The sequence below is a fragment of the Vanessa tameamea genome, chromosome 7 (genome assembly GCF_037043105.1).
Source record: "Vanessa tameamea isolate UH-Manoa-2023 chromosome 7, ilVanTame1 primary haplotype, whole genome shotgun sequence".
NCBI classification, from domain to species: Eukaryota; Metazoa; Arthropoda; class Insecta; order Lepidoptera; family Nymphalidae; genus Vanessa; species Vanessa tameamea.
This window is the reverse complement of record NC_087315.1, coordinates 4,351,737-4,365,615: the sequence shown is the minus strand read 5'-3', so window position 1 is coordinate 4,365,615 and position 13,879 is coordinate 4,351,737. Positions and strand designations below refer to the sequence as shown.

The 13,879-nt window shown below is 30.8% G+C and overlaps 1 protein-coding gene across 2 annotated transcripts; it reads right to left on the bottom strand.

Annotated features, from left to right (window-relative positions):
- Positions 1-1,354: 1,354 nt before the first annotated feature.
- LOC113401294 (uncharacterized) lies at positions 1,355-12,797 on the bottom strand. 2 transcript variants are annotated; one of them, XM_064215400.1, is made up of 6 exons: positions 12,558-12,797; positions 10,942-11,135; positions 5,770-5,894; positions 2,660-2,835; positions 2,172-2,207; positions 1,355-1,903 (listed from the first exon to the last, which is right to left on the bottom strand). In XM_064215400.1, the coding sequence occupies exons 1-6, from the start codon at positions 12,738-12,740 to the stop codon at positions 1,484-1,486; spliced, it is 1,134 nt and encodes a 377-aa protein (XP_064071470.1). In that variant the 5' UTR covers positions 12,741-12,797; the 3' UTR covers positions 1,355-1,483. The 2 variants fall into 2 exon arrangements, with proteins under 2 accessions (XP_064071470.1, XP_026496934.2); XM_026641149.2 differs by lacking the exon at positions 2,172-2,207.
- Between the last annotated feature and the right edge of the window lie 1,082 nt (positions 12,798-13,879).

The window sequence follows — 13,879 nt, the reverse complement described above, 5'->3', positions numbered from 1 at the left end:
ATGTAATCGCTTTCATCATTCGAAGTGGTTTCGGCTCACAGCAACTCGATAAGATACAACACAAAAATGGGTCTATAGAACAGAAACGCTGTGGTATTTGAAGAGTTGACTTAAGCTGGGGTGTCTTTCGATCTGCTGAGTAAAGCATCCTGAACGAGATATCTGACTGATATTATAACCTTCCTATTAATAAATAAGCTTTCATTTAAGCGATGTACTCAAATGAAGAAAAGATTAACAATAATAATTTTGATTAAATAAAAAAAAATGTACATATCACATATTCCATCATAATATGTATATATTGTATAAATCTAATATTTTACTTAGTAAATTAAGTATAAATAAAAAATACAGGTGTCACGGGTATATAAATGGTCTGTTGCTGCGGCTCGACAAAGAACGGGGAACGCGCCAAGATGGCTGAATTGATAGAACACGCTAATTTTAACCAAAGATGGGGTAAGTACCGCAGATTTATATATACGTAGGTATATACAATATACATATTTTGAATGAAAGGAAATTAACATTTTATGCCTAATTCTATGTCAATAAAAAATACTCCACAATTGCGCTACAGTCCGTTGAATTAATTAAAATAGGACAAAGTAACCTAAAACAATTTATGAATAAAGGAGAAACGAAACAAATACTAATACGGTTTTTATATTAAGCGTATGATAAAATTGAAGGTTGTATATAAATATTTTATTTAAAAATCTAAACTTGAATAGAGATGGGGTCGACTAATAAAGTGAAAACACATAAAAGCTTGAGCAATACCATTAATTGCTTTCAAAATAAAGTGCCATTAGATGTTAATGTGATCATAAAATATGACGTCACGGGGTAGAGCTACTTCATTCTTTATTTTCCTGTATTAAATTCCTTGGAAGTGAATCTTACTTGATATACTGCAATATTAGTATTAATTTACGATATAATATAATTAATTCTGTCTTTTAAATTTATTAATCATACTTGAAATCACATACTACTTATCCTTTATTCATTTACTTACTAGCTGAAACTTTATAATACACAAAAGGTAAAACTGAATTTTACGTCTTCGGTGGAATAAAGAAAACTCGTATCCTTCCCTGAGGCACAAACTAACTCTATACCAAATTAATCTAAATCGGCTCAGCGATTGAAGCGCGAAGAGATAACAGACAGAGTTACTTTCGCATTTTTAATATTAGTATAGATAAACGGTCACAAAGAAAATGTAACTCTTATATTTTTAATACGACGGATATTTTAAGCAAATGAGAGTTAGATCGAAATAAAAAGAATATTAAAAGAAAACAACTTTAGTTTACATTCGAATACACGTATTACATATACAACAAATATATTTATTAAACATTGTCAATAACTATTATATAAAACATGTCTGTTTGGATACAGAACTTGTGCAAAATATGAAAACATTCTAGTTATTACATCGAATAGATCTCTGAAGAGTCTTGCAAATACGTCAAGCTGAAACGACAGGAGTGGGACTTTGAAAACGAAATCCATTGAAGGGCAAATCTAACGAGTAGTCCACTTGAACTTCTCCCGGTCTAGTTGTAAGATCAACTAATGTTGGTTGTGAATCTATAGAAGTTAATTTATCGGGTGACGTGAGCCCTGTGTAAATTGGATACTGTCTTAAATCTTCTTTAATAATTGCTTCATTTTTTGTCATTTCTTTCCCAATATTTGTAAATGTTTTATCTGATTCTGGTATTGTTAAATCAGCTGTATCATCAGCTTGATTGAGTTTTTTCTTTACAAATTGTGACTCAAGATATGCTGTTGATGGCGTGTGTTCGTCACGGCTTCTTTTATCGTAATGATGATCAAAAGGAGGGTAGGAATGGTAGAAGCCGTAGCTTAGCGGACTTGCAGCAATCTGGAACAGAACATCTGTTAACCTTTTATCATCGTTTTTGATTAGTAACGTGCTGCTGTTTAGTGATTAGTTTTCTTTGGTTGTCTTTATATTGTTATTAACCCGTATACGCCCAGAACTTTTGTTGAATTTATTGTAATAATTTAACACATTTTATTGTCTATTATAATAATTTGCAGACAGTTCTAATTTTTTCAGTGGGATCATAACGTACCCTTGGACAGATAAGGGTTAAGCTAAGTGTGGTTATATTTATAGATTGTCATACCTTCCCTCTTTCATGATACCCATCATAAGTGTCTACCTAAAATAGAACAAGAATGTTAAGCGTGTTAATGTGGGACAATTTAGTTTGGAATTTCGTTAAATTTGTTAAAATTAAGTTAACCTCAGTGACTGTTGAATTAACGCATAAATTCAATTAAATTATTACGACGTGCGATTGATGTTTAATAATGTTAAAATATGTGTACCTAAATGAAAACCCAATACATGCGTGGACAGATAATTTATGGTAACAGATAATTAATAATTTCCTGTTACGTTAAGTTACTAAATGTTTAATTACAAATCTGTCTTATTTTAAATTGATTATGAAAATACTTTTAAAACAAATATATTTCGTCATAATTTATATATTAGCTGTTATTAATAGTATTTTTTATAAAATTAAGAGCTAAATGTAAATATTTTTTATTAAAATATGTATGAAATTTTCAGGTGTCATTTTTATAATTTAAAATTGTCTATAGTTACCTTTTTAAGTCCTTGTATCGATGCAAGTATGAGAGCCATCTTGGCCAAGAGGAGTGCCTTCCCTCCCAACACGGCAAGAAATTGAAAGCCCATAGGTATAAGGACCATTCCAATGGATACGATTCCAAACATCATCATGATCATCATGTGATGACGACGTCGACCTCTGTATTCAACTGCAAACATTTACTCTATATTATAAACTCATGACTAACGCTGATTAATCTCTAACAGCAATATTTAGTATTGTTATCTTCCGGTTTGAAGGGTGAGTGAGCCAGTACTACAGGCACACCGTACATAACATCTTAGTTCCCAAGGCTGGTGACGCATTGGCGATGTCAGGAATAGTTAATACTTCTTGCAGCACTAATGTCTATGGGCCTTGGTGAAAAATTGCCATATGACCCAATATACCTGCCATAAAAAAGCTACTTACATTTTCATTCAAACTTATTATATATTAATTATTATTATGTTCTGTTCAAATGACTAGTCTATCTTGAGAATGGCCAAAATGGCCGATATCGGTCAGGAAGATTATTCATAAATATTATGCTATCCACGCCTACTATCGTACCCGCTTCTAGGACATAAGTTACCCTAAAGGGGGTTTAAAGTAAACTATCAATCAGTTACGGAGACAATCAATCACTGGTCGGAGACTTCCTCTTGTATTTAGAAGATTAGGATCTAATGATACTAACCAAAGACATGTGGTGCCACCCGGTACCAGGTACCGATGATTTTTATTTGGGATCCCTATGTACTGCTCATAACGCCATTACGGATCATCGTTAAATGAATGGATATTATTAAAAAAATTGTTTTTCCCAATTTGTGGTATCCCAATAATGTGAACATTATTCTGTGCAATTAGGGCTCTCTCTGCTCACGCCAAACTTCCCATTGTTTACTGGACTCTGCATGATTTATAATTTAGTCTTATATGTAATAAGATCTGTTCCAATTTTTTTCTTTATGCGAATTATTGTAAGCTTCCTAAAATGATTTTGTCTATTTTGGGCGAACTACAAACAAGCCCTAATAATCTCAAAATAATGTTCATCCATTTCCATATACCTATAAGATTTATTCATGATACATATTTAATTCGATTACTTCCCATCACCGCAATGTCTGATTTCTCATTATGTACAGAAACACTCCGGTTACATTTAATAACGTTACTACAATTATATATCAAATTTACTGAATGTTCCTCGGCTATTAGAGTTGAAGGAATATAATTAGAGAGTTATTATATAACAAAGATACATGAGATGAATTTATTAAAATGAAATACGAAATAATAACTCATAATAAGTATGTAAATGCTTCGAACTTGTAAATAAGATAAGTTTCTTACGAAGTTTATATTTCTTTTTTATAAATCTATGTAAGTAAAGATATTCTTACATAATTTTCATAAGTTATCAGGCCTGTGGCCTATTAAACGTAAAGTATTGGAGTAAAATTGGCGAGGGGACCATTAAAAAATGTTGGGTTTTTCGTCGTTATTTTCAGTAGCAGATCGGGGTCTGGAAATTGGCAATTTTTGATGTACCTCGAAATAATGCTTTTGGTTCTGTATCTGAACTCTTTCCGATCGTGTCGGATTTACCGTCTAATCGGAATTAGATGCATCTATGTGTGCGTACGAATGTCCTGTGCTCCGCGCAGTTGGCTACTCTCTCCGCCGCTATGCCCGAAATCGGTCAGGAGGATAATATATGTCATAGATATTATGTGTATTACTTATATTAAATTTCATATACAATAGACTTTTGTTAAAAAATATTAACACTGATTATATTGTTATAAGCTTAGGACAGAGTCTGCCAAGTGGCTGTACTTTAAAAAATTGGGGCTTAAAACCGGACAAGCACCCTTCAGTTTTCACAAGCCTAATTTGTGTTCATAATTTTTATCATTATAATTATAAAACTCAGTATCAGATAAAATTCTATCACATATATCTATCAACATCATTGGTGGTAGGGCTTTGTGCAAGTCCGTTTAGGTAGGTACCACACAATCATAATAAATTCTAACGCCAAGCACCAATACTTAGTATCATGTTGTTCCGGTTTGAGGAGTGAATAAAGGGATATAACATCTTATTTTCCAAGCTTTCTTAAAGCATTGGTAATATGAAGTTTGATTAATATTTCATACACTATGGGCAGTGGTGGCCACTTACCACCAGGTGGTCCATTTGCCAGTCCGTCGACCTATATAACATATGTAAAATTATATATACATATATACTCAAACAGCGTTTTGGACACCTTTGTCTAGTCGGATATTCACACGCTGTGACCAGTATTCCTTTCTACAATGTGTATAATGTATACAGTTAGCACGTTCAAACTGCGAACATCAAATTGTAATGTATAGACAGGTAATTAACGTAAAGATTTACATATTGCATAACACTGGATATAATAGGTATAGCCCACGCCCACGCCTACACACTCGCGTGTATAATATCTGGGTTAATTCATGTTATGGTTATGATATGATTATTTTTATTCATTCATTTCAATGTCCATAACACACCATATCTGTCAATCGTTTGCACGTTTATTGAATACCTTTTTTTGAACTTTTTAATTTAATAATATTTCATATTTTATACTAGTATAAAAAGTATATAGCAGGTTCGAACAAGCACTATTAAATTGTTATTTTACAAAATTAATGTAGATACGTACGATACGGGTCGGAATGTAGATTATACCAAAATAAAACCGGCATAAAACTCAGGAGTTACTCATTTTTAAAAGTCAAATTACATGGGTATGTAGGTAAATTACAATAAAATTAATATCCTGCAAAATTCAACGTATGCTAATCAAGCTTTTTATCATCTATATAATATTGTACGGTGCGCATTAGAGTGAGTGAAGTTCGCGCTTATAAGATGTCCTAGTGTGAATGAGACGACTAAAAGCAAAGACAGCGAAAAATTTATATTGAAAAATTAAGTATACTTTTAAATCGTCGGATTCAAGTAATTTACCTTGTAAAGTTACCGCTATAAATTCTACCAACAATTATTATGATATACAAATCATTACACGAAATCAGATAATTATCTTACTTACCTTTATCATTAATGTTGTCATCTTCAAAGTCGAACTTTATAACATGAGTGCGAAATACTCTCGCTAATCGTCTTAGGGCAAGATTTTTCCATTCGTCTTCTTCCAACTCTCTTTCAGTCCACGAACTAAAAATAGGATCTAAATAATTCAACGGTATATCATTAGAGCGAAGTGGAAGTTGCTTTAGTTTTATATCTTAATATTATTTAATTTAATTGATTTATTTTTTTGTTAACACTGAATCTGGTCAATAGTTACCGGTCTGGCTTTGCAAACACCAATAGTTTTTTTTCTAATCTGTAATAGATAAATATGATTGTTATGAGTATACCTTAGGATGCAGATACATGTTATGTAAACTTTTCTGTTGGTTTGCTTAAGACCTAGAATAGAATTGTACATTGTTCTAATGTATCTCCTAAGGTTTAACCAGCGTTAGCCATGTAAGTTTACGAAAACAATGTTGTAGGTAAAATGTCGTTTTAGTTCACCCATTTTGTACAAAATATTAAATATATATATGAAACCTTTCTCATTTATCGCTCTATCTTATATTGTAAACCGCATCAAAATTCTTTGAATATTTTAGAAAAACTTGGCAAAGGCAGGTACAGACTGAGGCTAAATATATGTTTTATTTTTTAAGAATAGAATGTGTAATAATTTGAATATATTATTTTATTACGAATACGCAATAAAACAAATTAACTTAGAAAAGTTTATAATAAAATTATAATGTCAGTTCATATTAATACGTCCAATAAAATCTTGTTTATAGTCCATGTTCAATATAAATTGGATCGTTCATACGTATTAGTTTCATATTTCAATTCACGCTTCCAATACACTTATGTTTTTATCGGTTCATAACGCTAGAACAAATTGAATGACATACGTACTATACGAGACCGTACAGACGTAGCGTTTTCTATTGGATCGGTATACTGCTTCGGATTTAACGTATGCATTTTCACAAGATGCTATTGCAAGTTTGAGTTCTATGTATATAGTAATAAAGCTTAGAGATGACCGTGTACTGGAGTGCATTACGACCATTGCATACGAACATAAGATTAATTATTACTATTTAATTAACTTAATAATTAATTTCTGTGAACACTGCTCCGTCTTTGCATTTGCTGATCGTATGCAATTTGCACGCGTAATCCGTATGGTATCGGCGTCTACGCGTAGTTGGTTTAATAACGTACTTAATACCGTGCTTTGTTAAATAAACCATAGCAAATGTAGAATGATGCATTTCAATTTTTGTCGATAAGATACTCTGTATTATGTTTAACTGGTTCTTATTGGTTAGGGTTTTTTTACGCCATCTGAATATATTGTTGTGTGTTTGACATTCAATACAACAATTAGAAGAAAAAATAGATACGCAAACAAAAATGTAATGGAGCCAAACGGAATTGACATTATTACGTTTATAGAGTCCAAACGTTTTTGGAAACATCCCTGCATGTTTAATACAAAAATATTTTTATATAAGTCTATTTCAACCGCAAGATCACATATTTTGACAATATATATAACTCTATTGCCAATAAATTTGTATTTATGTATCTGACTATAGTATGTAATTGCATTATATAGGTATAGTATCGTTTGTAGTATTGTTGTCTTTGAAGAAAAATCTTCAAAGGAAATATATAATTAAATTTTAAATAAAATCTTTGAATATTTTCTGTTACTAATAAAATGTTGAACATATAAACTCCAATAGTTTCCAATAGTAGTCCAAGATACCCATAGGTTTAAAATGTGTATATTCAAATCCATTGAACACATCACATTGCAATGGACATCACAACAACTCGTGTTTTTATGTGTTAAATGTTTACGTCAATCAAACTGCAGGCGAGCGTTATAAAATTTATTAAGCTATAAATATTTATTCTACCTACTGTATTGTTTTGCCACATTGACGAAACCGGAGCGCTTACACAATTGTATTTGAAACCCACTTTACATGACGTTGACAAATTATTTCGCGTGCATTAACCTTGGCTCTTACGGGCAGCAAACATCTCGACTTTTTTCGCGAAATTGTGATTTATCACTTTATTTAATAAAAGATATAGCGTATAATAAATCTTTGGGGGATTATTCGAAATAATAATTTTGTTAACTCTTTTACATTATTTTATTTTATGTCTTATGTTAGCGGTCGAGCTTGATAGTAAATGGTCAATGATAGACGTCCTATAAACATTGGCGACGTAAAAAATGCATGCTATTTAAAAACATGAAACTATAAATATTCCAAAGTATATCGAAGGCCTTCTTTTTAAAAAATGTTCTAGTTAATTAAACGACGCTGCCCTAGTGTGAGTTGAAAGATATATATGTGTGCACGTGGCAGAATTTCACCATTGAAGATTCACGTGTTTTATCGCATCTCAGCTATTGAAAAAGCTAATACTGTATTAATGGAACACATTGTTATATGATATAACAATTATGTGTATCTTTAATTATCAACCTTAATTAATATAACGTCAAGTAATTATTATATTTGTGACAAAAAAATCGAACAATTGTGAACCCAGAATCTACTCTTTTAGAGGAAACGAAACATGTTTAATATATTTCTGTAATGTATTACTTATAGAACAATTACCGAGAGATCGTCACGGGTGCCCGGTAGATATGAAACTTCAGAAATTATGATTATTCACAAATAATTCACAATTAAACGAATACATTAAACGAATAAGTAACAATAAATAAAAATATAATAATATACAGCAACGAAATAGGTACGCGTAAACTATATAACCACAAAGGAGTAACTTAGGAGACGTTTGCCGTCACGGCATACGTCTTAATTTTGACAATTGATATTTTACAGTTTTTTACATTAGCAGCCTGTAAATTTCCCACTGCTGGGCTAAGGCCTCCTCTCCCTTTGAGGAGAAGGTTTTGGAGCATATTTCACCACGCTGCTCCAATATATGCTCCAAGATGAATTATAAACACAAATTAAGCACATGAAAATTCAGTGGTGCCTGCCTAGGTTTAACCCGAAATCATCTGTTAAGATGCACGCGTTCTACCCACTGGGCCATCTCGGCTCATTTTACAGTAAAAATGAGAATTTTTAACAGTTGGATAGAATTTGGTATACACACAACATTGTCAATCTCAATCACTGTTTTTGAATTTATTACCATAATACCTGGATACATTATATCAGTACCTTTAGTTATTACAAGATTTCAATAATTATATCTATGAAATACTTCGATATTGACTTCTACTTTTTTTTAAGTCGTTTATAAAAGCAGCATTAGATTTGCGTCATCGCCGTTGAACTTCATTATCGCCTCACGTTCCTCGAAATATAAGCATTATAATAATATTATGTTATAAATTCTATGAATGATAATAATCTCATTCTTATAACATACGAAATGTCTTTCAACACATATTGAATAGATTTGCACCCTATTGTTCGACCCACACCTCATATTTTCCTCATCGTACGTTTTTACCCGCTTAGTATATATATGTTTTTATGTATTATATATTTTACTATTTCGCAAAATCAAATCAATTTGAGAGTGAAGAATTGAATGTTAATATTTAAAATCAAACGTTTATCTCAATAAACTTATATCAGAAACTCTACTTTGAATTAAAAAAAAAAAAAACACAATTTAATGGTTTTTATTTGATACAATTGCCTAGTCGATCACGTGGCAAGTACATGAGGCTGATAATGTCAAGTAAAGACAGAGGCCTTCCCTGGCTAAAAATTAAATGAATTATTCCGTCGAGAAGTTGTTCAAAGCATCCCGGAATATAAGTTCTCATTGTGTGTATAAAAACTGTCCACAGAAATGTTTCAGTCACTCTGAAAGTATGATCTTCTCGTAGTCTTCGATTGCCATCCCTTTGGGTTTAGAGTGCGAGAGAGTCATGGCAATAAAATATGTGTTTGCGCACATACTTGTGAACTATAATAGCCCCTGTGTAATTAGCCTTTGATATCGGCGACATCACATATTTTCACACAAATTACTTTTTTTTTTTTTTAAGATATCAGTAGGCGGACGAGCAAATGGGCCACCTGATGGTAAGTGATCACCATCGCCCATAGACAATGGCGCTGTAAGAAATATTAACCATTCCTTACTTCACCAATGCACCACCAACCTTGGGGACCAAAATGATACGTCCCTTGTGCCTGTACTTACACTGGCTCACTCACCCTTCATACCGGAACACAACAATACTGAGTACTGCTGTTTGGTGGTAGAATATCTGATGAGTGGGTGGTACCTAACCAGACGGGCTTGCACAAAGCCCTACCAACAAGTGAAATAAATGAATATTTATAGAACTGATATTTTTCTAAAAATTCAACTTGTTTTTCGTAGACTCTTTCAATGAATATTAATTGTATTATCCGAGTAAAATAAAACATATTGATATAACGTTGTGAACCAGATCGTTCAATACAATTATAACAATATAAAACAAAAATAACATATTTTCCTACGTCGAAAGAACATATATTTTAAAATAATAATAAATATTTATCTAACCTAAGAAATGTTACCAATAGCTACGTAATACTAATAATGAAATTTTAAATTATTTGTAAAAGAATTGTGAACAATTGATATCAATTAAAAATTCAATAACACATTTTCGGTGTCATATTGTTGTTTGTAAATAATTCTGTCTGTATATTGAAGCACGTATCAATATGAAAATCAAAGTATACTTTCTTCATGAATGAGTCACAAACATGAAAAAAATAGATTCGAATTGACAAACTTCTTCTCTTTTGAAGTCGGTATACATAACACATTATTTTAGTTTTCGTTTTAATTAAATGATTGTATATTATTTAAATCATATACCTGCAAATATAAATTGAAAATCTAAAAATTGTCATGTTCTTATATAAATAAATTATTCAACAAAATGGATGATAATTTTTTTACATCAAATAATAGTAATGGATACCAAGACGAATTCAAAAACTATAAACGCAGATATAACACTCACAAAAACCTTGAATTATCGAAAACATATACCTTCAAATTACAAACGACGAGTCCGAAAGAGATGAAACACTATTTAAATAAATATTAATATTTAATTAATAATAAGGTTGTTTAAAAATTAAAGTCATCCAATACATACCTTGTCTCATTCTCTCGTAAGATGTTTCCTGAATGATCGATAAGCTCAAAACGCACTAAATTCACTCCATCTACGATGGGAACAACGTCGAGGCTCAAGCTGCGGTCTAGAGCGTCTAACGTCTTTCTCTTAACACACCTTACAAACTTCGGATAATATTCCTTATTATTAATAATTTCTTTCACACCTTTGTACTGAAAATATAAAATAAAATAAAGTACGCATTAATGTTGATTATATTACTAAAAAAAAAAACTGATATAAAAATATACATACACGTTAAAAAAATGCCTATAATGTTTTTTTTTTAAATATGTTAACATCGCTTGCGCCAAAGGTGTGTGTATTAAATGAATTACGCGGAACTGGCTTAAAATAAATTTGTGACCTTTACTAAAAATTTTATATATCATATTCTGGAAGGACAACTTCCCTTGTATTATTATTATTACCCTCTGTCTCTTCAAACTGCTTTATTGTATAAAAATAAAGAAGGTTTCCCAGCATTTACATTTTATTTGCACAAAACTTATTTTCACATTATTAAATGACTGTGTCAACCTCTTTTCACCGCGAGGTAAGTTGTTTTTTCATGTAATAAAACGAGCAATAAAAAGTTTATAGCAAACTCTTACATAATAAGGTCAACATATTTTATCGACTATGAGATATACTATAGAAAACCCCCTTAAAAATATAATAAATATTATGATAAAAATGATCTATATACGAATTAAAATAATGTTAAAGATAGTATTTTATACGTCTCCTATTTAAAGATAATATATTGTCTTGAAATAAGAGGCTTGCATAATATAATTTTTAAACGACTTGTATAAAAGAAGTTTTCTTCATAACAATTCGGGTGTTTTATTATGTTTGTTTTTCTAGAACTATGTTTTTATCGGATAATAAATTTAAAATTTGTTTTTTCTTTTTTTATTTCGAATGTATTCCTGTTTAGTCTCATTTAAATTTGAAGAAAAAAGTTTGAAGTCCGATTCTCTTTTTTAAATTTTATATTATTCCAAGTCATTAATTCTTAAATTAAGTGAATAATTAATTAAAACGCCACCTTTATTATGTCGTATGATATCATAGCGTGAAGTTAGTTACAAAGAATATTGTTATTGTATCATATCTATAGAATATTTTTTAATAAAAACTTTATGAGACAAAGCCAGAAGCAATATGTAGAAAAATTTTATCTGTCTCGGTATTAACGCTGTGACCACTAGCACTTTTTATAGAACAAAAAAACGAACATTTTTTCATTTAGTAAACTTCGTAGAGTTGTAAATGTACATATGAAGCTATTCGCTCAGTCTGTGAGATACAAAATTATGAAATAATTCGCTTCAATGAAGAATAAAATAAGCTAGTCTAACTAGACCCGATTGAATATATTATTAATCATCATTATTTTTCTAACTGTCTTTGTTTATTAATATTGATATATTTCATAATTGAATTCACAAAACACAATTACAGAAAGTTCTAAATTCAAATTAATGAGATCTTGATAAGAAAAACAATTGAGAAACTTCTAGAAAAACAACAGTTTTGTTTAAATACAGATAATAAAATGTGTATATATTGCATAATAATTTTAATACCTTTTTTGTGCAATCTCTCGAAATAATTCTCACGACATCCATTCCGTCTATCCACAAGTCAGCTACAAATGTACTCAAATAAGTATCAGAGTCATTCATCTGGCAAGAGCATGATGCGAATATAACTAGCAGTATGTAAAGTGTGAATTTCATTTTAAACGTTTTCAACGTCACGTAATTCATTTCGCCAGAAATGGTGCCATATCTTGCACGAGCTTGAAACTTCCTGAAAAGATTGTTTTTGCTTTATAAAAATAGGCGCTAGTTTAATATCGATAGTTCAAAATGTGCTTCGAATTTTAAACGTATAATTATTTTAATTTATATAATTATTAATTCATGGAATTTTCCTACGCGTTACATTTTAATTCGGAATGTTAATAGAATATTATCTAATGTATATGTGTATGTCTTATAGCGAGTAATATGATTGTCTGTTTAATTCACCGATTTTCCTTTGACTCAACTAACTTTCATTCCCTTTCCTAAGCGTGTCTGGTAGTAATGCGTTCAGCATCAAAACCGGCTTTGCAATGCAATGCAATTGTACATTAAGCCCTTATTTTGTGTTGTGAAATAAATATTCAAAAAAGAACTGTTAATGTACAAACACTTTTTATTACAAAATATTCAGGTTTTACTGAGGAATAATTGAAATGTTTTATCCGTTTACGTTTTTTGGTAGGATTACTTGTTTTCGGATTACTGAAATAATTATAAATTTCCCGCAATTTTACGCTCTAAAAGGTTTAGATAAGGATATTAATTTTATCTTGTGATCGTCCCTTGGGTTGTATTTGTGTCTTATATACATAATTATATAAATAATTAGAGAATTTAAAAAAAAAACAATTAATATGGGAAGGCGGGCGAGTGGTCCACCTGATGATAAGTGGTCACCACTTCCCATAGACATTGACGCTGTAAGAAATAATAACCATTCCTTCCATAACTTCAATGTGCTACCAACCTTGGAAACTAAGATGTTATGTCCCTTGTACCTGTAGTTATACTAGTTCACTCACTATTCAAACCGAAACAAAACTCAAGCCACTAATTCAATGAAAACGTTCTTTAAATCGATAGTGACGTAAAACAGACTGTCGCATAAACGCTTTATTTAATGTAAAATATAATTTACCAAGAGGTGTTTATGCCTAATAAATAATTCAACGTGAAAATCAACACTAAATTGATGAAAACAATTGTTCCCCGCGTCTTAGTTAAATTACTTTGAAGTTTAAGTTTTAGCCGCGGGTAATGACTAAATAACATCTTCGTAAAACTGATTAGTATTTAATTGTGTTTTGCGATTGAATATA

Bases quoted from the DNA above. Each gene is read 5' to 3' on its own strand.
- LOC113401294 (XM_064215400.1), bottom strand. From the start codon at position 12,740: ATGAATTACGTGACGTTGAAAACGTTTAAAATGAAATTCACACTTTAC. The intron at 11,136-12,557 runs GTATTAAAATTA...TTATATTTTCAG, and splicing joins CGAGAGATTGCACAAAAAAG to TACAAAGGTGTGAAAGAAAT. The intron at 2,836-5,769 runs GTAAGTAAGATA...AAATGTTTGCAG, and splicing joins TGACAACATTAATGATAAAG to TTGAATACAGAGGTCGACGT.